Source organism: Pelodiscus sinensis, chromosome 5, assembly GCF_049634645.1.
Source record: "Pelodiscus sinensis isolate JC-2024 chromosome 5, ASM4963464v1, whole genome shotgun sequence".
NCBI classification, from domain to species: domain Eukaryota; kingdom Metazoa; phylum Chordata; order Testudines; family Trionychidae; genus Pelodiscus; species Pelodiscus sinensis.
Genome location: NC_134715.1, coordinates 6,484,382 through 6,509,481, shown reverse-complemented (window position 1 = coordinate 6,509,481; position 25,100 = coordinate 6,484,382). Strand labels below are relative to the sequence as shown.

The 25,100-nt window shown below is 43.0% G+C and overlaps 2 protein-coding genes across 12 annotated transcripts in view; both read right to left on the bottom strand.

The window, feature by feature from the left end:
* The window catches only part of COX18 (cytochrome c oxidase assembly factor COX18), a 78,451-nt gene extending 71,910 nt beyond the window's left edge, over positions 1-6,541 (bottom strand). For all 3 annotated transcript variants that reach the window (XM_075929399.1, XM_075929398.1, XM_075929395.1), the window contains exons 1-3: positions 6,144-6,541; positions 3,231-3,331; positions 2,373-2,536 (exon numbers count right to left, since the gene is read on the bottom strand). In XM_075929399.1, the coding sequence (XP_075785514.1) occupies positions 2,373-2,536; positions 3,231-3,331; positions 6,144-6,461 (583 nt within the window). In that variant the 5' untranslated portion in view covers positions 6,462-6,541. The remainder of the gene's footprint in view (positions 1-2,372; positions 2,537-3,230; positions 3,332-6,143) is intronic.
* A 6,081-nt stretch (positions 6,542-12,622) lies between these two features.
* The window catches only part of ANKRD17 (ankyrin repeat domain 17), a 135,603-nt gene continuing 123,125 nt past the window's right edge, over positions 12,623-25,100 (bottom strand). For all 9 annotated transcript variants that reach the window (XM_075929381.1, XM_075929383.1, XM_075929382.1 and 6 more), the window contains 5 exons: positions 18,969-19,166; positions 17,421-17,669; positions 15,648-15,823; positions 15,123-15,287; positions 12,623-13,208 (listed from right to left, as the gene is read on the bottom strand). In XM_075929381.1, the coding sequence (XP_075785496.1) occupies positions 13,149-13,208; positions 15,123-15,287; positions 15,648-15,823; positions 17,421-17,669; positions 18,969-19,166 (848 nt within the window). In that variant the 3' untranslated portion in view covers positions 12,623-13,148. The remainder of the gene's footprint in view (positions 13,209-15,122; positions 15,288-15,647; positions 15,824-17,420; positions 17,670-18,968; positions 19,167-25,100) is intronic.

The window sequence follows — 25,100 nt, the reverse complement described above, 5'->3', positions numbered from 1 at the left end:
AAAATCTTGCCCAGATGGGGGATGCTATTAAAGATAACTCATGCAGGAATCCGTAATGACCAAAAGTACTTTGTTAGACTTGGAACGCAAGATGTCAACATATTTGAATCAAAGTGAAAACATCAAATGTTGGGTTAAAGCTGCATATGATAATCTAGTTTTTAAACAGTCAAAACACCTATATTATGGAGAGGATAAAATAAAATACAGGTTGAAACACTCTAACTCAGAACTCTCTGCTTCAGAAACATCCGTCATCCCGAATTTTAGTTAGCCAGATGTCCACTTTCCATGGGTGTGGCCAAGTTTTCTACAATTCCATAAAGTTTGTTTAGAGCCACCAGTCCTAGTTCTCAGTGTTCTGTGCTATTATTCAGTTATAATTTACCCCCAAATATCCTCTAAAAGCCCAGTAAGCAGAAGAAGTGATGGTAATAATGCTAGACAATATTGACCTCCCGTGGTCCGGAAAATTCTCTGGTTCAGAACAGATGAGGTCCCGAGAGTGCCAGATTAGAGGGGTACAATCTGTACCATTTTGGTGAACAGATTTTAGTTCATCTAAATCTTAAAGATTTATAATAAAAAAAAAACGCAGAGTGTAATTTTGTGCATTCTGTTACACAAGTATTTTTACATGCTAAGTAGGACTTCTATAACTTTGACTTGCAAAGCACACAAAATAATTTAGTGCCCAAAGAGCATACTTAACACATTTTAAACCAGGGGTCAGCAACCTTTTCAAACCAAAGCATCAAACTACATCAAAATTCAGAACAAGAGGCCAACAAAGAGCCGTATAAGAATGCCCATTTGCATGACTGAAAATATACTTCATATTATTGATAATTAACATAATGATTAATAATAGCATAAAATCAACATTGTACTCACAGACTTTATTTAGTGGGATCTCTGCTGCTGCATTTCTTAACACATTTCTTTAAAGTTCACATCATAACTGGTCAAATCCCCCTTCATGCAGGCATTCAGGCTGTCTTCTATCAATCTTATGGCAAGGGGCTGAGGATGTGGGGGTATGAAGGGCTCACAGAAGTGGGTTCAGATGCATAATGGGCTCAGGGTTGGTGGTGGTGGGGGGGGGGATGCAGGAGTGTTATGATACTGAAGCCAGATGAGAGCTGGGCCCCAATTGGGGGCTTACTGGCCACGCTTCATTTTTAAATATAGTAAAATATTATGCCCAACACAAAAGGTTTCAACATTGTCTTTATTTATGGCAGTAGGGAACTTTTTTAGGGTGGCGGTCAGTGACCCATGGAAAAGTCAGTCAGGAGTGGTATAGGGATGAAGGTGCAGGATCTGGATGGGAGATGGGGTATAGGAGGGGGTGAGGGTGCAGGAGAAAGGGGGTAAGGAGGTGGGGGTATCTGGCCAGGAGCTAAGGGGTCAGGATGTGAGGGGTCAGGGTGTGTGTGGATGGGGGCTAAGAGAGCAGGGGGTGGGGGTCTGAGCATGAGGGGGTGGAGAGCACTTACATGGTGCCTGCCACACTGTGTGAAAACAAGTAACACCCCATTTGCAGGGGAAGCCTCTAGGAAGTGTCTCGGGGGAAGGAAATGACGGTGCACCCACAGCATTTTTTGGTTCCTGGTTCCCCCATGCAGGGGGAAGGAAAATGCTGTCATGCCGGGTCATGTTTAGCTCCGCTTGTTCCCTGCATGCTGGATTTGGCGTGGAGGCTCACAGCATCCAACTCCTGTTCTGCACAGGAAGCTGGTGCTGATGTTCCAGTCTTGTGAAGGGGCCGTGAAGCTGCAGCACTAGCACAGGCTCCCTGCTGTGGAGGAATGGGGGAGGGAGTGCATTGGGGCTTCAGAAGAGCCATATCCAGTTCACGAGCCATAGGTTGCCAACCCCTGTTTTAAATTATTCCTAGAGCTCGAATACTAACATTGCTGTTAACTGATCATCCCAAGCATCCCACTTTGCTCTTTTAGCTCATAGTTGTACTATAGTGCTGTGTTCAAATACTTTTACAGGTACTATTGGCAAATGAACTTTATGAATGAAAAGAAAGGTTACTTTGTGTCTATGTATGCGCTGAATTACTGATCTACCAGAACAATTCTGTGTGAAAAGAAATACAGAAATAGGCCAGATATAGGCTTCTGGATTTCATGGACCGATAGCATAGCATATGACATGCCTAATCAAAAGTTGTACAAATACAGTATTATTCACAGGAGTCATTTAGCCATATTTGGGCTATTTTTCCAACAATCTTACATCTCAAACATAACTCAAATTCTACTTTTCAAACCAAACTATGTTTGGATAAATTGTAATTGGAGAAGTAGAATTTATCATAACAAACATATATTTTCAGTACACCTGTTCGGAATGATCACCTTCTGAGTCTGCGGCACCTACACTGCAGTTACGCAAAGCTATGGAAACAAACACCCACACTGGAATCTGTATCCACATCAGCAGACTAGCCTTGAAGGGGTGGCAGTTGTCTCGAACATACAGTTCTGAAACAATCCTTCCTAGATTCTTCCTGAAATGGAATCTAATTGAAAAACAAAACAAAACTCCTTGTAATATAAATAATAATCTGCAGGTTTCATATCACACACAGTTCATTTCAAATACTGCACAGGAGTACCAGGTGAATCAAATAAGACTAGGGAGATTTCTCTTTATAGCTTGAACAACAAGGAGTCCTGGGGCATCTTAAAGATTAACAGATTTATTTGGACATAAGTTTTTGGACACAAGCTTTGTCAGATGCTCATGCATCACCTGGCTGCCTCCTCACTCCCACATGCACCTCTCACACACTGGGGCACTACACTTCATACTCACCCCCAGCACTTTCAGAATGTCATGAATCCGCTGATGATTCTCACTCCATTCCCGCTCTTCCCCCGTTCCTCCCAGAGCTTGAACAGCTGTGAATCAGCAGATTTATGGCACTCCAAAAGTGCTAGGAGTGGAAGGAAGCCTTCAAACCTCTTTCTTTTTTGTGGATTTCCAATGTTAATTTCTTCACCATCATGATTCCATGTTTGACATCTTATTCTGCGTGCTATATTTATGTGATTTAAAACCAGAAGTGCCTCAGTGTGCAAACCAGAGGCCAGATACTTATTCGTGTCAGATTTGTAGATTTATCAGATTTTTAGATACATATTGCCATCATCTTTATACATGACTCTTATTTTTAGATCAAGTGGATTTGTAAGGTACTGTAAGTATCTTACCTAGCAACTTTTTCAGACCAATCCAGTTGCTTCCCACGAATTGAAACTTCATAGCGAAGACGCTTAGCTAGGCTTTCTATTTCAGGCTGCAAATTTTCCAGCTAGCTAAAGAAAAGGAAGAAATGATTATAGAGCAAAATGAAAGAATTCCATCTCCAACCAATCTCTCTACACTGTATCATCTTGCGTGCTGTAAAGTGAAATGCATGCAGCTCTGGGTGATTGTTGCCAGTAAAATGTTGGGCTTTTCAGAAACTTGTGAGAGAATGCCTAGGTATTTCTGACAAAACCAGCAAATGAAACATCAATCTTACCAGATGACATGCAACCAAACACTTGTACTTACATTTTTTATTACAACTCATTATAGGTTTTTATGCAAATAAAAGGTTCTGTACTAGGGATGTTAGATTACACTCAGCCTGGTCCAGAGAGTCAGGGCAGTAAACCATCCAAGACAGATGGCTATCCAGCCTCCTTTTGTAAACTTACAGTGAAGGAGCTTCTACAACCTTCCTAGGCAGATGATTCCATAGTCCTACTGTTCTTTCAGTGGTTGCAGAATCATACCTTATCAGGTTGTTCAAAGTATGGGTGAGGGGGTTCGATCACTTATTTTGTAAAAACAACTAAGTACAGAGTTCTGTAAAATCGTGCAATAAGGTAGCCATGTAATCACTAAAACACTTGCCTGTCCACACTGCCCTCCCGCTCTTGCGCAAGGAAATTTACAGTACGGCGTGGTAAGAGAGGGCTTCTTGAGCAAGCACTAAGCTCTTTTTTAACAGGTGTAAGTCCTCTTGCGCAGGAGCTCTTGCGCAAGAGGGCAGTGTGGATGCTCAGCAGGGATTTATTGCGCAAGAAAGCCCTATGGCTAAAATGGCCATCAGAGCTTTCTTGCACAAGAGAGCATCTACACTGCCATGGATGCTCTTGCGCAAAAGCACAGCTCACACATGGCAGTGTGGACCTTTTCTTGCGCAAGAAGTTCTTGCGCAAGAAGCCGCCAGTGTAGACACAGCCTTAGTGGCTACAGGTTTACATGTGCTGCAGGATCTGCAGTATAAAGCTTAGCATTATACTACAGAGAAGCCTCCCCAGGAATAGGAGCCATCAGCCCCTTACCACCCAGCTTGGGGAGAATGCCACAGTATACCCTCGGCCCTCCGTGGGCTGAGATGCTTTGCAGAGATGGCTGTAGGGTCAACTGGCTTTTAAGCTGGCTCCCCCCAGCACCAAAACCTGTCCCCCACCGTGCTACCTCTCAGACAGGCAGCAAGGAGGTGCCACAGAAAGCATATGGCAGGCAGGCGGGTCTGTTTCAGTCCCAGTTTGCACTGATTCCCACTGCAGGCACTTCTGGTTTTGAAAGATACAAGAGCCCTCTAGGGCTCTTGTACATTTCAAAACCAGAAGTGTCCACGGTGGGAACCAGTGAGAGCCAGGACTGAAGCAGACCCTGCTCATGCCATTTCCCCACTGTCTCTTTCAGAGTTGGGGGTGGTGGGGGGGAACCCCCTGCCCCATGCCTCTCTCTGATAGAGGTAGGGAGTGACTCCTTGAGATGCTACTTGATTACCTGATAAGTATTCGCTTATCAGATAGTTGACTAGTTGCTTATATCCCTAGTCCTGACTGAGTCAGCCAGACTGCTGTGAACATATGAGAAAAACTTTTAACTTAGCTCGGTAAATTAGGTTGATGTTAGATTTAAATTTGTTTTACTTTTTATTTCTTTGTAACCAATTCAGATTTTTACGTCTTATCACTTGTAATCACAATCTAGCTTTCTGTAATTAATAAATTGGTGTTATCTAAACCAGGGTGAGTTTGGATTGAAGTACATAGAAGCTCCATTTGAGATACGGTTTGTGTAAACCACTTTCCATTAATGAAATGGACTTTCTCTGAGCTAGCATTGACCAGAAAGAAAGAGCTGTGCAGTATGACACATCTCTAGGGACAAGTCTTGGACTAGGCATTTGCACGTGTCGCTGTGCAATATAATTCAGGAGTGGCTGGCTAGAAGCATGCACAATTCAGGTGTAAGTGATTTTGCACAGTAGACATGGTGTGTGAATAGTGGTTCTTCCAGGGGAGCAACATAAAAAGAATCCAAGGTCACAGAACTCAGGGGACACAACTGTTTTAACAGTCCAGATCAGTGTTTCTCAACCAGTGGTATGTACCCTTAGAGTACTCCGGAGAAGTCTGGAGGGGTACATCAACAACTGAAATTTGAAAAAAACCTGAATTTTTCTTTTTAGGTTTGACAGCGTTTTATTATTTTTGTACTTTTTACACCCCCCAATATCATTGCCTGCCCAGCTCCGATTAAGTTGTTTAAACAAGTGTGCTGCAATGGTAGAAATAAATGTGTGTCTGAACACTGTAGGTACTGGGGGTACTTACCCCCTTTTTTTTTTTTGGAGAAAAGGGTATTAAAAAAGGGGGGGGGGGTGAGAAACACTGGTCCAGATTATACCCTGAGGAATGTCACACATTCAAGAGTTTGCCATTAGTTCCTCCTGCTTGTGCTTTACTGGCTCCTTTCCTATCCCTTCTCATACACACACTCCCACCCCCAGCAGCTTCCCCCTCCGCCTTTAGTGTCTCTCCACAGTTCCTCAGCGCCCCATAACCTTACAAAGCCTCCTCCCTACGCCGGGACCCCCGGCTCTGCCCGCCCGCCCGAGGGGACGCATGTCTCAGGGGGCACAAGCTCAGCCCGCACGGCGACGGCAGCGGGACCAGAGCAGAAGCAGAAGGCGCAGGACGGGCTGAAGGCGCTAACGGGGGGGGGGGGGGGCGGGCTCGGGGAGGCGGGGTGCCGCGGGGGAGGGGTGGCTCGGGCCGTTGCAGGCTGACAGGCGCCGCCGCGAGGGAGGGGCGGGAAAGGGGGCTCGCACCCACCTTGGCCAGGATGTAGCCCTGGTGCGCGGCCAGCGGCAGGGTCAGGCCGGTGCGCAGCGCGGCGCCGGCGCCCACGATGCTGAGCCACCAGGGCAGCCCGGTGCCGGCCTGCAGCGCCACCAGCCCGCTCTCCGCCCAGTGCACGGGGGGCGACGCCGCCAGCGCCTCGTACCAGCCGCCCGGGCCCGCGCTGGGCAGCGAGGAGGCGGCGGCGGCGGCGGCGGCGGCGGCGCGTGACCCCCAGCCGGGCGACAGCAGCAGCAGCCGCTCGCGGAGGGGCCTCTGCAGCCCCAGCGCCGCGCGCCGCCAGCACCACATGGCGGCAACGGGCACGGGCGCGCGCCGCGAGGCCGTTCAAACCGCCCTCTGCGCGCACGTGCAGCCAACGCCCGCCTTGTCCCCACCCGGAAAGAACGCGGCAGGAGCGCTTCCGGTGACCGCGGCCTGGAGCGTCGCTCCTCTTCCGCGCAGCCGCATGATGGATTTAGGGCAGGTCTCTCGCGACGTCACAGAGAGCGGGGGGGGGGGGGGAGGGGGAACGGGGCCGCAAGTGACGGCGGGGCGGGGCTAGGCGAGACCGTGGCCGGAATGTGCCCGGGGGAGGCACTGAGCATGCGCGCAAGACCTGCGCATGCTCCCTCGGCTCTGTTGCAGCCTTGCTCCTGCCCCCGGCTTCTTACAGGGGCTGAGAAGGGGGCACGCGGGGAATATAAAAGCCCCGCCCCCCTGCTTGCAAACACTGGTGGCAAGTCGAAGTGGGGTCAGTCCCCCCCTTTCAGATTTTGCCCTTCAGCCCCTCCCCCAGCCCCTCCCCCAGCTGCTTACCCCGCCCTCCCCCCACACCTGGGTCTGGGGCTTAGGGGGGAATGGCACGTGGGGCCCGGATTCCTGTTGCAGCCCTGCTGGGGTGTAATCGTGTAGTTGATTAACCGCTAAGCAAACGCTTGTGGGTTCGTGCTAGGGGCTGCATCCATCCCACCTCCCCTCCCCACAGTGCATTTCTTAGCACGCTGGCCAGGCCCGGGACTTAGCCCTGCAGGGACTCTGCCTTTAGGTGTATTGGGAGCCAGGTGAGCAGGAAGCCTGGCTCAGTTCCAGCTTGTGCCAGGTCCGGTAGTTTAGACCTCCCCCACCCCCTGAGGCTGCTGCCACCCGGATATTAGAGGCAGCAGGTCTGTGAGGGAAGCTGGTTTTTAAGCTGGCACCGTGTGCTGTGGCAGGGGGCTCCTCAGGAGTGATGCCGGAGCACACTGACTCCCTGCCTCACCCCCGGGGACTACAGAATAGTCACGTAACCAATAAGAATTCATTAGGTTACTCGACTATTCAATTAAGATGCCTAGTCTAATCACTACAGCTCCTCTTCCTGCTAGAGCCTACTAAGGGCATATCTACACTACCTATTGGATCCCCATACAGCGATCAGTCTAGGAGAGGTCAATTGATCACACTCTGACATTGACTCCGGTACTCCACCTGAACAGGAAGCATTGGCCCAGTCCATGGGAGCACCTGCACTCAACTCCCCAGAGGGAAGACACTGCAGCTAAGTAAACAAAGTACATGGACTTCAGCTAGGTGACTGGGTAACTTAGGACAATAGCCTGCAGTAGCATAGACCAGGTCTGAGATGCTGCAGGAGACTTAGTTCAGTGAAACATCTTCATCAGTGGAAATTTTTAAAGAGTGGGTTAGACAAATGTGTCAGGAATACTCTAGATAATTTTTAATCCTGCCCTGAGTGCAGGGAACAAACTACTTCCTGTAGGAACTTGCTACACCAGGTAGCAGGTTTTTATTTGTTGTTTTTTTAAATAGAAGTTAATTACAGAACAGCCTAAGCAGGAAGAAATTTCCTCTGAAGTTTTCCCCCAATGAAACTGCTCAGGTTTTAGACCCAGGCAGCTCACCTTCAATGGAGGAAGAAAAAGGCCTGTCTCCCACATTTGTTGTGCTTTTTCATTCCCTGTTTAGATTTAAAAAAAAACATCTTTTAGCATGCTTTAGGAGTGTAGAAGCCCTGCTTTGGCTTTGGGGAGGTCTTTTACAGCTGGCCTTCCTTAAGGCCTGCAGCCCTCAGGGTGCCATTTCCAGGAGGGGAGGGGAAGGGAAATGAAGCAGGGGGAAAACTGTTCAGAGCACTCCAGGGCATTATTAGGAGCGGATTTGAAACCCTGCTTCTTTCCCCAGGGTGTTCAGGACCTACTTTAACATTTGGAGGCAGGAGTGGGATGATACGGTCTCACAAGCCTCTTCTCTTAATTCTGTAGTAGGGCACGTCTACACAGCAGGGCTAAAGTTGAATTAAACTACACAACTTCAGCTAAATCAATTGCCTAGCTGAAGTCGAAATAACTTAATTTGGCTTTTGACGCAGTCTATACAGCAGGAAGCCTAAGGAAGAACACTCTTCCTTCAACTTCCCTTAGTGCTTGTGAAATGGTTACAGGAGTCAGAACAGGAAGTCCTTCAGCTCACCATTATTTCAAAATATGTCTAGCTATGTAGATGTGGTGCTTATTTCGGAATAATGTCAGTTATTGCAAAATAACGCTGCTGTGTAGATGTGCCCTAGGTGTCCCTGGGAACTTACATCTAGAGTAGTCAGAAAGTTACCATCAACTCATTTCACATGCCTCAAATGTTGGACCTGATCCAGCTCTCAGATCAGTGGAAAAACTGTTCACTTCAACAAGAGTTAAATTGGGTTTATGCTAAAGTTTGTCACTACAAAATAGGTCCAGATTTAAAATCTGATTTAGGAATAAAAAGGCTCTCCTTCCCCTTCACTAAACCTTTTAACCATTCAGTTGCCCTGTAGGTACCTCTTACATTAACTGTGGAAGAAAAACGAAAACCATGTGAAGTAGCTTGTAAATCATATCAGATTCCTGAGTTTGTTAGGTCTCTCTAGAAGTGCTAACACTGACTCACCTTGTTCATGTCCAGTAGTCTTGTGCCATCTGCTTCATTTAATCATCTGGCTGTCTCAAATGGAATGAAGGTGTCCTGCTACAGTTTCTTTTATCTGGTATGCAACAGGGTAAAGATTACATTTGCTCATTTTGTCAAATGTGTTGTGTGTACGGATGTGTATGGATTAAGAAATTGCTAAAAATGTTCTAGTTATTAAATTTTAATTTGTCCTTAATGCTGACACATATTAGGCTTGAGTCAGCATTAAGGACAAATGTGCCAACGTTTAACTTCACTGTGAAAGAGATTTTTCTCTTTATGAGTGTTTAGCTGTGATTTAGCTCTCTAACCTTACACATGGAGCTGTGTCAAAGCTGATGCTAGATTTCCAAAGCAGTATCTGCTGTAATTTTTTTTTAAATCCCAAAGAAGCAGAGAACCTTTCTAAACTGTTTTTATGCAGTGAAATCTCATTTCACTAGCCAATGAGAAATATTTAAGTATTTCAGCTCAAATCATACAGTCTTTCTATGGTCTGATATGGAATAATTCATAACATATTTGAGAGAAATATTACTTTTAAGGATACCTGAAAAACAAATTCTGGTACCCACTATTGTTCTCTTGTCTGGTAATGTAAATTTGTAAGACCCTAAGATCATCAGGAACTTAATAATGAAAATAGCAAAGTTAAAATTGATTCTCACACACTCACCTTCCCTAGATTTATGCAAATGGACCCTGGAAATCCTGCATTGGTGAATGTTTTTGTATTTTAACCATTTAGAAAGTTTCCTGTTCAAGAATAAGCTCATTTTGTTTGTAGGTCAAATAAAAGGCAGATAGCTTCAAGTATTCTGTGATGTGAGATCAAAAGCTCAGTCATCAATTTTTTTCTATAAAAATAAAAAAGTGTAAAAATTAGTCCAGTGGATTGATTTTGTTTTCTCTTTCCTGCCTCCAAATGAATTTGACTATTGCAAGATTTTACATCTAGTAAACCTCAGATTTAGAATCTTGCTTTATAAATTTATCTTTTAACTTAGTTTCTTTAGCCTGCATTTATGGACACAAAATGACTAAGGTATGTATACACTGCAGTTGGGGACCCTGGCTGGCCCATGCATTCACAGTGCTTGAGCTAAGGGGATGTTTAATTGTGATGTAGATGTTTAGCTCTGGGACCCAGCAGGGAGGGAGGGTCCCAAAGCTCAGGCTACCACATGAACCCAAATGTCTGCACCACAAATAAACAACTCCTTAGCCCAATTCACCCAGCACAAGCCCAGCTGCTGCTTTTTAATTGCAGCATGGACACTCTCTCTAGGTCATATTACATCTCTCGTGAATTGTGTGTTTAAGGAAATGGCAAGTGTCAATAACGGGGTAGAATACAGTTTGTACACAGTAAGTAGAAATTCTGATATCCATCTTGAAGTTTATCACTCTTCACACTCACACTACAAAATTATTCTTTATAATGAAGGGAGGAGACAGTTTAAACTAAGAGCTAGCATTATTTTTTTTCAAAATATATATTCAGTGCAAAGGCAACTGAGAGCTTTGCTCCCATCACAAGACAGTAACGAGATTACAGTACTTTAATTGACAAACAGATTGCACAAATATACTGGGATCTTATCCTGGGGTTTAAGGAGTGAACTCGTGGCTCATTTCTTGAATTATGCCATTCCTTAATTAACAGGAAAATGAACAAAGTATTCTTCATATACACACTCCAATAATCTATGCATATGTATTTAAAAAAAAGATAGGGAAGACCTGCCAGGTCTCAAAAGAGTATGTTCCTTTTTTTTATTGGTCAAATAAAAGGCATTACATTTGAAATATAAAAAATGTATCTGAAAAAGTGTTCCTAGTACAGACTTCTAAAAACCCCAGTATTTTATTTAACAAGCCTGATCCCACAAACGAAACATAGGGCATTACAGCCTATGTTCCGGTCTCTACAGTTTTGTTTTCAAGTCAACAAAATACAGATAGCTTTATAAGAAACCACATCCTAAGAAACTCAATTCTTTTGACTCATAGAATACATTTTGTTGTAATAAATATTGAGCAGTATTTATTCCTCAGAGGGATTATTTCAAAAGAGTAAAAATAATCCTTGTTAGCACTGGAGAAGCATTAATCATAGAATTATAGGAGAGTGGTAAAGGTTATATAAAATACTTTAATAGCATTATTCCCCACTCATTATAGTAAAGTGCTGAAATTGAATTTAAATTGTTTTTATTAATAGCTGTTCAGTTAAATATCCATTTGGATCCAACTGATTTTTCACACATTAGATTTTCAGAGGGAGAAATCACAGACAGCTGGAAAAATGAGTTTCCTTAGACTCAGAGCACCACCTAAGGGCATGTACACAGACATTCATGGACTTCTGGACGTCTCACAAGTAGCATCTCAGTATTTAAAAGGCTGTAAGATAGCTTTGGAAAAATCATTTTTCCTTCTGGCTTTAAAAGAGTAATTATAAGTAAGTTATGAAGTAGCACTTCAACATCCCGTTTTATAGCCAACAGAATTAATCTAGTTAATTTGGGATATTCATTCAATTAAGATTAATCTAAAGTTTGTCAGGTCTCTAACTCACTATAAAAAAGGTTGAATTCAATTGACACTATATCTTAAAAAGCTTTTCCTTTAACAGTATTCTATTTCAGAAAGCAAATGATAGACAATGTTGGATTTGTTCCCACCATACTACAGTTGAGTTGTAGATCTAGTTTATAAATTTTGGTTATAATGTATTACACATACACAATCAGTGTTATAAACTGGGATCCTGACTTAAAATAGATGTGTTCCAAGCTGTAGGAGGCTTGCCTTATGGTACTTCTGAACTTGCTTTACAGTTGGCTGATGTTCCTTTGCAGAACATACTGGTGTTTTTACTCCAGGAAACTTTAAAAAGCAAAATATGATAAACATTATTAAAGATGATCATGTACACAGAAATTTAATTTGGAATGTTCAAAATTTAACTGATCAGGCAGACACACAGTTCAGAATAAAATATCACCTGATCTAATTAGCCACTATTTCTTGAAAAATAAGCCTTGGTTTGGACGCAGTTTCATTAATGAATCTCTACCACTAGGTGCCAGTGGCTATGTTTGCTTTTAATCAAACAGCCAAAACCAGTTACAAATTTACCTTCTCTGCTGACTGGAAGGAGCTAGATGGATGCACTTAGCACGGTCAGAGAACTAAATATGCCTCACAGCATCCACACATCTGTGGGAATCACTTGAAACATACTGCTAGAGGATGGCATGTTCACTGGTATGCACTGGGGAACTCTACTGTTGTTGGCATGGAGACAATTCTAGAAATGCCAAAAGATTATAATCTCAAGAGGGTGTTTTATTGAAAACCCTCCCTAGGAAAAAAAAAAACTTATTTTTAATAGGCATTTGGTTACAAGAGAAAATTAAACAGATGTACGACTTTTGAAAAATCCAATATAAATAACTGGAGAAACCCACTGATAATTCCCATTTTTATACTGTACTTAAATTACACAAGTAGAAAAGTTATGCTTATTAATAGTTTAATGTATGAAGGAAACATCCAGATTTCTGAATATGAAGGTACATATCTCACATTAATTTAAGTCTACATAAAGTAGAGCCTCTATACTGACATATTGAAATTTACTTTCTGCTTAGCCATTTCTGTTATGTAAACAATTGTACATTTATTTGCCATTCTAAAACTTCAGGATCAAGTTTACATAATTTTGCTAAATTTCTGTGTTTGCTCAGAAGCAGTTTACAGTACTAAAACCAACCAGCCAAAGAACAGTTTCAACAGAAAGTTATGTCAAAAAAAAAAAAGAGAGCGAGAGAGAGAGTAAAGGCTAACTAAGTTGAAACATATGATGGTGGGGAATGGGCGGTCACAATGTTCACAGAAAAAGGTCAGTTAGTAAGTTCTTCTGCAAAAAGCCTACACACTTCAGTCAAGCACATCAGTAGAATGATTTGGGAGCATGTAAACGGCCATTTGTGTTTTCCTCTGAATAAAAAAGCAATCTCCAGGCTAACAAGTTGATCCCACTCAGCCAAGTTGGTTCATATGAACACTGTTCATGTGAGGTGTCCAAGTTCCAGTCCACACCTGAAAAAGAAGAGTGTTTGTGTTAATAATAATAATGTATTACAAGGATGTTTTAGAATATTTAAGAATTTTAAGCTTAGCTAAAATGTTTACAATGCAAATGCATAATGCCTGCCTTCACGTTTCACTTCTCTGATTGCTGCATCTATTAATAATCTACACCAAGTTATTTTTTTAAATGCATTTTCTTCTTAACCCCTAAGAACTCAGGTGTGAAAAGATTATTTTTAATCACTTTCACCTTCCTGTCTGTGCTATGTTTGGCCACACATCCTACTTATGCATTCCCTTCACAGTACTACAGACTTTCCCCCCAGCAATTGCTCTATTGCGCTCGATAAAAAATTAAATTATCATGACACAAAATTATGCGTCACTCCACCCTGATATACTATACCATAAATTTTATATTGGGTATATATCAGGAAATCCAGATGTCTAGGATCAAGGGAAATAATAAGTAAGATCTCAAACCTGCAACTGGGTCTGCTAATGCAGTGCCGGCTGAAGTCACAAAAGCTGCTGCATACATGCAGGTGATCGTGCAACGGGAATCAGTTACAAGATCAAGGTCATGATAAGGTCATAAAGTGTCATGATTTGGGGAATTACAAGCCATTTCCATTCAGCTTTTCAAATGTTAAGTGAACTAAAAATGTTGTTTCTGTTATGAATTGTTTTTCAATACTTAGTGCTGAATTCACTGCTGGAGAAACCTTCCAGTACCACAAGAAACAAAGTAAAATCTATTTAAGAAAAAGCATAGAGAGAATCCCTTCTCCACAACTGCACTCAAGCATTATTCAACAGAATAATGAGGCCACTTGGGCTATGTCTGCAATGCATAGTTATTTCGGAATAAGCTATTCCGGAATAGTTGTTCCGAAATAGCATGTCTACACTGCAGGGAAGCCTCAAAATTAGTCCGAGGCAAGCTTCCCTTATGTTGACGTGGTATCTTAATTTAGAGCCCCAGGACGAATAACTTAGAATGGCCCTGGTGAGGGGCTATTTCGAAATAGTAGCAGTGGAGCGTCTACACATGCCTTATTTCGAAATAGCTATTTTGGAATAGGCATTATTCTTCATAGAATGAGGTTTACAGAAGTTGAAATAAGCCATCCGTCATTTCAAAATAACAGATAGACGCTCACATAGTTATTTCAGAATAGCGGCTGTTATTCTGAAATAACTTTGCTGTGTAGACACACCCTTGTGTAGCCAGCAATGCTAGAGATCCCAAAAGGATAACACTTGGACAGAGTGATGGTGGGGCTAGGGCAAACTAACGTAGGGAGGGCCAACTCTCCCCCATGGCACTCCTAGAACTATGAAGGCAATATGGCTCCAAAGCAAAATGCTCCAGCTCTAGTGAATAATCCTCCAGGTCTCACCTCCCACTAAGAAAGTAATAAATTATATACAGAAGTGAATAAATGACTCTTTCCAAAAAGGTGACTTAGGAGTTCTATCATAGCTATGTTACTTCTAGTACTTTGGTGGTAGCCAACCAGCATCATTAAACACATTTAACAAAAGAGGTAATATTACACTTGAAACAGATACAATAAGGGCTTGTCTATATGGGGAAATTAACAGTAATAGGTATTCTGCAATAGCTGTCTATGTAGATACACTGGAATAGCTATTATGCTTGAATTAACTTCCAAATGTAGACAATGACAGTGTGCTTATTTTTAAAAGGTAAGTGGGATTTATTTTACATTTGTTACATATAGTTGCATTAGGTGCTTCAGTTGTAATTAGTAAGGATAAATCAAATTTTAAATTAGAAAAATCAGAAAGACTGGAAATGCACACATTTATATGATTTGCATTACACACCTGGGGAATGATTTGTTTTTGTATTTGATTATGTTGAAGATAAGTCAGGAATAAAAACCACAATATTACCGTTTGAGGGCCATTGTTTTCTGTGGAATTTGAAACCATCTTTATCAACGAGTTCCAAGATGGGTCAGCAGCATGAGGTCCATTAAATATAGGACCTCCAGTACCATCTGTGATGGGTGCTACAGGAGGAATCATTGCATTCCCATACACAGAGAAAGGCATACCCTTCAGGGGGAAAAAGTTAAAAATTAACATCCACATACATATACACACACACACACACACACACGCCGCCAAGTAACAACAGAAATTATTTGTTTATATTTAAGAAATTCTCTACATTTGTATTGTTTAAAAGATTAAGGTTTTAAACATTTTCCCTCTCTACTATCGATTCATTTTTTAATATCAGTTTAGTGGTATGTTGCAAATGTTCCAGAGAAAAATAAATATCAATACTACTCTAACACAGATAAGCCAGATGGTTTGACTGGACAGTACTATAACATTTTTATTTGTCTTAAAAACACAGAAATATTGAAGTTCCTACACTAAGGTGCATGCCAGAAACATTAGGATTGTTACCCCGACTTTAGGAAAATCCATATATCCTGCAGGAACATGTTGATGGAATGTACCAGAAGGGGTTACAATTCCTGTACTATCTCGCTCCATCGCTTGATGTGAAAACACTCCTGGATCAGACATTGGCCTGTGGATCATATGACTTCCCATTCCACTGTGACACCAATCTACTTTATCTGGCAAAGAAACAAATGCAATCAATGATTATATTGATATTAATAAACTTGTATAAGGAGCTAACAGGCTGAAGTCCTCTGCCTTAAAGATTTCTGAAACAAGAATAATCACTTGCATTACAGTAACTCTGGTTGTTCGAGATGTGTTGTCCGCTCAGACTATACTTCTGGGATGCATGCATACCAAGAATGGAATTTGTGTGGACAGTCACTCAAAGAAATTCCACATAATGGAGGACACTGAAAAATTATAGTCAACAAAATAACTTCCACGATATTTTCTCCTTTTTAAGTTACGGATACTGAAACCTGTCCCTTATAGGTCCTGTATTGTTGCAGTTGAAGACTGCATGGTTTCTTATAACCTCACTTCTGACTACTTGATATTACAAATAAGTGCTTCTCAAAGAGACTGCTTTATTAAAAGGTTCCTGAAGCACACACGAAAAAATATGATACATTCCATAAGTGGTAAATTGAAAAGGCAGGCCACTTGCCGTTCACACAATTAACCAGTAAGCCTGCACTCATCAGTTAATCTTAATGATTATTAGGGGTGTTAGATATCAATTAATTTAATAACCGTGTAATTGCATCAAATCTTAGCAGTTACATGATTATTTGATGGTCCCTGGGGGTGGAGCCAGCAGCCAGTGCACTCCTGGCCCTGCTCCTGGGGAGCCTCCGGACACCTCACGCTGTTGCCTCTCTATCAGCATCACCAATGTGGGGGGGAGGGGATGGGGGTGGCACTGCAGCCCCTGTCCGTGGGGGGCCCGAGCTCCCCGTGGACAGAGGCTGCTGTCCCCTGCCCGCGCTGCTGCCTCTGATAGTGGCAGAAGTGCAGGGTGAAGAAGTGAAGCAGCATAGAGGGGGAGGCAGCTCCACACAGCCAACATGCATGGACAGCCAGCTTAAAAACTGTGTACCATTGCATTCAGCTTCTGCCTGCCTCCTCTCCCTGTGCTGTTGCCTCAGGGAGACAGCAGCATGAGGTGGCTGGGGGCTCCCCAGGAATGGGGCCAGGAGCACTGAGATTTCATGCAGTTACATGACTATTCAATTGCAAGATATCTAACATCCCCAGTTATGACTGTGTCCAGAGATTCCCCTTCTCTCTCTCCTCAAGAGACAACTATCCCATGTGTTTCCTCACTCACTATCCTGTCCTGTAACTTTGTCAACAAGAGGAAGTTTTGGATGACAGTCCATTCAAAGCCAACTAATACTGCTTTTCTAGGTTGGTTGTAGGAGTAATCATAAAAATAACAGCTAGATTACCTATTTCATTCCAGGCAAGGTGGAACCTAGCTACTTGTCATTTCTGGCTTTGTTCAATTAAAACACAAAGAACAAATGTCACAAGCAGCAAAGTTTCACAACCAAAGGTTCTCTGCCTCCTTTTAGAACACAACTTAAAATTGAACAGAGCAAACAGAAAACCCTCCTCTGGGAACTGGAAATTAATTTATAATGTAAATTCTAAGGAACTCAATTTATACATTGCCTTTCTGTTCTAAAGCCTGGTTACTAAGAAAAGCAATATAATTATAGAAAGCTGCATGCATAAGTATGCCTATCAGAAAATACTTCATACCTTGATTGCCACCTATCCCTTCAAAGGACCAGATGCCACTATGTCCCACTGGAGTGGCTAAATTGCTCCCAATAACAGATGGAGTGGAAGTTCCAGTTTGTCTGATACGTGCAGAACGTTCAGTCCCAATTGGAACAGGAACCTTTCTGTCCTGAGACACATTACTGGGCTTCTCAGACCCCAAGGACACCGCTGAAGGAGTAGGAGATGGTGCTCTAACTCCAGATGATACTGACTGAGCAGGAGAATCTACAGAAAATAATTGAAAAAATTACAGACGTGTATATGTATTTAGTATCTTGGTTAGACCTAGTCTGAGGTAACAAAATGAACTTTCATCACACAGTTCTATTCACACATACCAACACTAACCTGTAAAACAAAACAAAGCCTCAAGCATTTGGAAGCAGATGATTCAGGAGAATCAACAGGCATATTAGGACAATCTGAAGTTGTTTTACCTCGATATCAGCAGTTCAAAATATAGCTCAAGCCTTTATCATTTGTTGACTGTTTAGCGGCTTATGTAAAACATTTACTGTATTGCAATTGTTTACTACTCCATATGCTACTGTTAAAAAGATGATTTTAGGTATTAACAAAGACTGGCAATTAGAAAGAGATAGATTCAGAAGGGTATCTGAAATAAATTGATAGGTTCTTCTCAAAACATCTGCATCTCAGTTAGCCTACAAAAGTCTTAATAAGAGGACTTCAGATTTTAATATGGCCAGTGGTTTAATCTTTAATTTTCTTCCTTAAATATAATGGAATCTGTTAGAAAACAAAATGTTAATTGTTGATACCGTAAAACATCATGGCTGTGTTACAGCAAGAACTGTAAAAGTCACAACTATAAATGAAGATATCAAAATTATAGATCGCAGTCTCTCGCCAAATCTACTGAGTGGTTATTTTAAAGGGTTGTAAACAACAAGATCATCATAAAAGAAAGAGTACAGGCAGTCCCCGGGTTACATGGATCCGACTTACATCGGATCCCTACTTACAAACGGGGTGAGGCAACCCCGCACTAGCTGCTTTTCCCCCTAGCAGACCAGGGAGACGCAAAGCTAGCGCCCCACCCAGCAGACCAGGGAGACGCGGAGCGGCTTCTCTCAGCAGACACCTCAGCTTGAGAATAAAGGACTGAGGGAAGTGAGGTGTGGGAGAATAAAACTGAGCTCTGGAGAAATGTTTGGCTAGAGTTTCCCCTACAATATGTACCAGTTCCGACTTACATACAAATTCAACTTAAGAACAAACCTACAGTCCCTATCTTGTACGTAACCCGGGGACTGCCTGTATTTGTTGACAAGATTTATTAAGTGAACCAATCCAGGACAATCCATTCTGTAGAATATAGTTTCAAAATCAAAACAGATATGGACTTCAATAACAATGAAACAGAAAACCCTAGGAAAAAGCTTAGCTTTTTAATAAATAAAATGATATTTTGGCTACACAGACTAGGTAAAGTTTGAAGTCTGACAGAATATTTTGCCATTACAATTATTTCTCACTAGTTTTCTACAGGGTAGAACTCACCATTTGATGCAGATGAACACGGTGGCAATAAACTAAGTGGGGAAAAATGCTGTCTGTTAAAATTAGCAGCTGCAGGTGCTCCACCAAGGGGTGGCCCAGGTGCATATATCTGACCGCCTGAAAGGTTTGAGGCAAAGTTTCCCAAATGTGTAGAAGATGGTGTTACAGAAGCATAAGGTGACTCCATATTGACAATACCTACGAAATAAATTGACAGAAGGTTAGTCCTCACTGAAAGATGGTTTGAATTAAAACATTTGCATCAAATTAGTTTCTTTGCTCATCATAATTTACATTTTGGTTAATTAACTAAGTCTTTTTAGCTGTACTCACCATTCACACACCTACAAATAGGAGTATTAGAAAAAAACCTGGGAACGTTGAATGTGTGAGTGTGAGAGTGAGTGTATAGGAACAGTTAGGAATTAACTATTTCTGAAAGGTTTAAAAACAACTCTCTAAAACAGTGGTTCCTAACCTTTTTTATACTGCAGACTGGCAAACCCATTCACAAACTTTTGGCAGACCGGTAACATTTCATTTGCGTATTCATTATACAAATAATGAATATGCTGAAGCCGACTGCTGTGCAGCAGCTCAGGGGGCCGGAGCGTATCTCAGCCCTGTCCCCAGAGCCTCCACGAACAGTTGGCTTCACGTGGCTGTTGCCAAAGCTGAAGCCAACTGGTTGTGCGGTGGACTCTGGGGGCCAGAGCGTGCCTCAGCCCCGGCCTGAAGAGTCGCCGAAAAACAGCCGGTTTCAGCCCCGGCAGCCATTGTGTCCCAGAAGCCGGCCTGCAGCCTGGCACTGGTCCGCGGACCAGCAGTTGGGAATAACTGCTCTAAAATAAATGAGTGACTGTGAGTATTGAAGCTGGATAAAAATGAGTACAGGTTGGACCTCCCTGGTCTGACACCCTCAAGACTTGACTGGTCCCGAACGAGGGATTTTGCTAGACTAAGGGAGGATATTTCTGGCCTCCTGCCATCAGCCTCCAGCTCCGCTCCTGGTTCAGTTGCTTGCCAGGCTACCTCCCCCTGGCCACTGGCCCAGCTGGGCTTATGGACACAGCAGGGCTGCCAGCACTCCTCCTGCTGCTGGCCCCATTGGCCCCACTGAAGCCTGCTGGTACTTCAGCCACTCTACCGCTGGCCCAGCTGGACTCCTGTGGCAGGGCTTCCAGCTGTCGTTCCCCCCCTGCAGCTAGCCTGACTGGGCTCCCGGCTGTTACAGGGCTCCTGACACTGGCTCTCTGGTCCAGGAATAGTAAAATAACATCCCCTCCCTCAAAGAAAAAAAACATTTGCAGGGGAAAACTCTCAGTAAAATGATGTAGGAGAAATTATCAGGGGAAGAATGACTGGAAAATACTAGCTGAAGAGAATATGTGAAAATAAAAACCTGAAAAGAGTTAACCAATAAAAGCCATGGAGGTGAAATATTGATTTTTAGAAGGATTGTCAGTTTGGAAATCCTTCATACTTTCTCATTTTATATTTAAAAAACAAAACATACATTTAAAAATAATGCTTGACTTTTATGTGGAGCTCTTGAATTTTAATGAATGCAGTAACTAGACTGTAAATAATCCTATAACTGGCTACTAGCATAACAGTCTGGCATTTTCCAGATTCCTAAATCTTTATAATTTATAGTGTTTGAGACCAGAAAAATGATGTAACAATAAGTAATGCAGCCACCATCTGGCACTGGCAGTAGGGATGTTAACTATTGGTTATTTTACTAGTTGAGTAGTCAATGGAACTACTCAACTAGTTGATAGGCACTTGTGCATTGTGGCTCTTGTGCATTTCAAAGGAGGAATGCAGAACACCACGCAGCCCGGGGCCAGCGGGAAGTCCCACTGATGCAGGGCTACATGCCGCGTGCCAGCTTTGAAATGTACAAGAGTCCCTAGCTGACCCCAGGCTCCATGCCATGCTGCTGATTTGAAATGCCACGTGAAGCTGAGGTCAGCTGGGGATTCCCCACCTGACCACGTATCTGCGTGCCTTTTCCCCAGAAATGCCGTGCTGGAGCCCAGGATCAGCTGGGGAGTCCCCATCTGACCCTGAGCTCTATGAGCGACAGCGCCACATAGCTAATCCCAGGCTCAGCTGTGCGGTGCTGCCACTTTGAAACGCCGAGGCAGTGTTTAAAAGGGGCAGTGCTGCACAGCTGAGCTGAGGATCAGCTGTGCAGCGCTGCCCCTTTGAACGCCACCTCGGCATTTGAAAGAGCCAGCGCTATCTCGGGCTCAGCTGTGTAGTGCTGCCTATTTGAAGTACCCCTCCCCGCCCCTTGCTGCCTCTATCTGATAGAGGTAGTAAGAGGGGGAGGGGAGAATTGACTAGTCAATTAACTATCCAATAAGCATTTGCTTATTGGATAGTCGACTAGTCCTTAACATCTCTGATTGGCAGGGAAAAATGTGATTGTGTTTAAAATTCACAAAGTACTTTTCTACTTCCCTTTTCTTTCTTTATTAAGGAAATATTTACAATTTGTTCAGTGATCAGTATGAAGCCAGGTCATCAAGTTATGGAAATATGGCTCCAGTTATACAATGGGAAACAGTAAATTATCCAAGCTGAGGAAATTTACCAAACAAATTCACAAGAATTTTTGCACACTGGGAAGGTTTTCTAAGTTCTGCTAGCTGAAGGAAGTGCACAATTAACATCTAAGAAAGTTACTATACTTATTAATTCTTAAAGACTTAAGGACTCTTGTCTCTGCCCCAATATGTATCTTCTTCCCCTCTCTCAGTCTAAAGTAACTAAGGCATATTTTCCCTGTCCAAAGGTACACTAGACAGCAATGTAGGTCTGACAAAAAGAGTCATCAGTAGAGCAACAATCTACTGACCACAGATGGGTAGAAAACTATCCAGAGAGACAGAGAGCACGTTCCCATGCTAACCATAAGTTTATAAAGATTTAAGACTTCATTAAGTTTTCATCCATTGTGATTGTGAAGATTACTTTTGAGTGATCTAATGCAGTAATCCTGCCTCTGAAGACAAAGCTCCATGGCTGCGGCTGCTCTGACTGGAACTTTTCTAAAGCAGTAGTTGTGAAACTGACATTGCTTGGTCAGTGTCACTGTACGGGGCAGCAGTTAAACTGGTCTGGAGTATGTGCATTTCATGCAGCTGTTCATACCAAAGCTAGGCAAGGAATGGAGCAATGGTGGACAATCTCTGGCAGCTTATTAGGGGTCGTGGCCCACGAGACATTTTGTTTACTACTTCCCGTGCACAGGGTTGCCAGATTCTGCAGGATTTTACCCACATCGTTTTTTTCCTACTAGTATTACAAAAGTGACACAGAGTTAAGGGCACGTGAAGTGAGGTGTGTGATTTCACACAATGTTGTGAGAGCTAGGCACATCCTTTGCATCCAAAGTGCTGCTACAGTCCACTTGGCACACCCCTCAAATACAAAGTATACAAGCACAGTTAATAAAACTCCCCTATCCTGAGAGACCATCTTGGTTACAACAATCTTGCGGCCCACAGAGAAGAAAGAGGGCCCCTTATGCAGTCCATTCACTAACCTACGTTGCCCCTTGCTGGACTGAAGCAAAGCAGTAGCCACTTTCCATCCCTTGAGAGCAGCCAGGAGGTTGGGTTACAGTAGGTGAAACTCCCTCAGACAAGGAGGCTGAGACGTGGCGAAGACATACCCCTGTGCTCCTCCAAGCAGGCCCCCCCCAACCTACTGTATTCAGCTGAGAGGAAAAAGTGACTAAAATAATTCCCCAAGTCCAGAAAGGCAGTGTGAACATCTAACAAAGTATAAATAACACTAGGAGATTTACCCACCTTTGCGCAGGTCCTTAACTCTTTTTTTTTCTTCATTTATATTGGGGCTGTGGATGAGGGCTCAGGATGCAGGCTGCCCCGGGGACAAAGGACTACCCCAGCCCTCTCCCACCACAGCAGCTTGCGGCCAGGTAAGAAGCGCATCTCCATGGCCACTGCAGCTCCAGTAGGCACAGCCAGGGCAGGGCTGATGTCCCCTGACTGGGGCAGGTCCACGTTCTTTTGCCCCCTGCACTCCCCAGCCAGAGTGAGGAACAGAGCAAACTGTGCACTTTCCCCATAATTTCTGACAAAGGGGAACAACCACCAATGTTCCCATAGGAATGGGGGAGAGGAGGAGCTGCAGCCTAAAGGGCACGTGGGAGACTCCAGGCTCGGGTAGTCCCAGGGGAGTGGGGGTAGTGGGAGGAAGATGACACCCCCAGTCAGTCCCTTTCACCTGTCTGGTGTGTCCGTCTCTTTTCTGTACGGTTTTATGGCTCCCTGTATGTATGGGGGGGGGGGGGCAGGGGAGGGGAGAGGAAGACTTCAGTCGTCGTCCCCCCCCCCCAAACCCTGACCTTGCTTTAAGTTATGATAACAGGAAACTGCAAATCAAATTTGGTGTCCCCAGCTCTTACCATTTAGGAGGAGTTCTTGAACAAACAGACAGACTCACTCGCTCACAGAAACGCTATCAAATATATAGTAGATAACAGTGTAGATTGCATTTCATAGTAGGCTTATGTTCGCAGATGCACAATAATGCAATGGTTTCCCTAAAGTCCACACCTGACATTTATGTGCCTGTGACATTTCTTTTTAAGCTCTCCTCCAACCTGCAACTAACATATTGTGACGTACGCACTGCACAAAGCTATCTATAATCAGGGCCTTTGCATACTCTGTAGCATGACTGAGCCAAATCACTAGCACATCCAAATGCTGCGGCATTAATTTATTATAGCTCTATGAAATAGTATAGCTTACATGGACTGGCTATCAGCAGATCTCAGACACAAATCTGTTGCACATCTTGGAAAAGGATTATGCATTTTGGAAGAAAACTATAAAACCAAACAGAGAAATTACAAAGAAGGAGCAGTTTTTTGTTGTGTTCTCCAGGAAGCATGTCCCCTTGAGCTTCAACTATTGCAATACTGTTCGAGACCTGGCTCAGAGCTTCCCTTCCCCACTTCCATGTGTGCCAGCAAGAGGGGAGCGTTTATCACTCCTGTTCCTCAGGTGGCATCAGCGATATTATTCTCCAGTTTTCCACATACTAGAGGTAGGTCACCTTATGCTTCTCCCCATCCCTAGACACAAGTTAGGCTCTGCTTTGGAACAATGAGGGGCCACATTCAACATAATCCAATCAACTCCCCTCCCCCATTAGGAAAGCTGGCAAATAAGTGGCAACTCCAGCCAGTCCCAATAGGAAGACTAAGGAAGTGCCAGACACCCAGTAGCAGCAAAATGACAAAAATACTGAGTTCCATGTAATCTTGGAAATATCCCAAAGTCCCTGGCATCACTGTCTTAATTGCAATGAAGTGGACAGTCCAAACCCCTTTGTGCCATTGTCTTAGACTCTCTGCTAACACAAGATGATATCAATGCATCACTTTTCTCTAGAGGCACATTTTCAAAGTTACTCACAGCTAAGAGCTATATTTAAAAAAAATACACAAAAGTTGACATTCAGAGCACAACTATTCAGCAAAAAGGTAACTTCTGCTGCGGAATACATGATATAAATGAAACTGAGCTTGGTCTTATGAAAATATCCCTTGCTATTAAACAGGAACTGATAAAGCCTACATACACAGTGCCAGATATTAGAAGACTGAAATCTTTAAAATTATGGAAAAATCAACTGAAGTTAACTGGTGCACAGGAACAAGTTACAATGTAAAAACATGTACTGCATCTCTGAATTCTCTGATAGTATTAACCGTTCTTCACCTTTGTAGGAAAACATTACTCTTCTTTTCTCTTCAAAACAAAACACCACACACAAAATGTACATTTTGAGTCCCTACACACTGAACAGAGTTGAAGTACAAAAAAGCCCTATGAATGCTATAGCAAGTTGCTAGTCTGAATTGGTTGACAAAACCTTGCATGAGTACAGCAAACGACATTCTCCCACAGAAGGATGTGCAGTCATAGATGGGATTTTTTTTCTTGAAATTAGTATGAAAATAGTAAAATCAGTCATGTATCCCTTGTTTTATTCTGAGGGTAAATTTATTTTTAATTCTGTCCTAACGTTTTCAATATGCTACAGATTTATACACTGGCTATGTAGGATTATGCTGCAGAA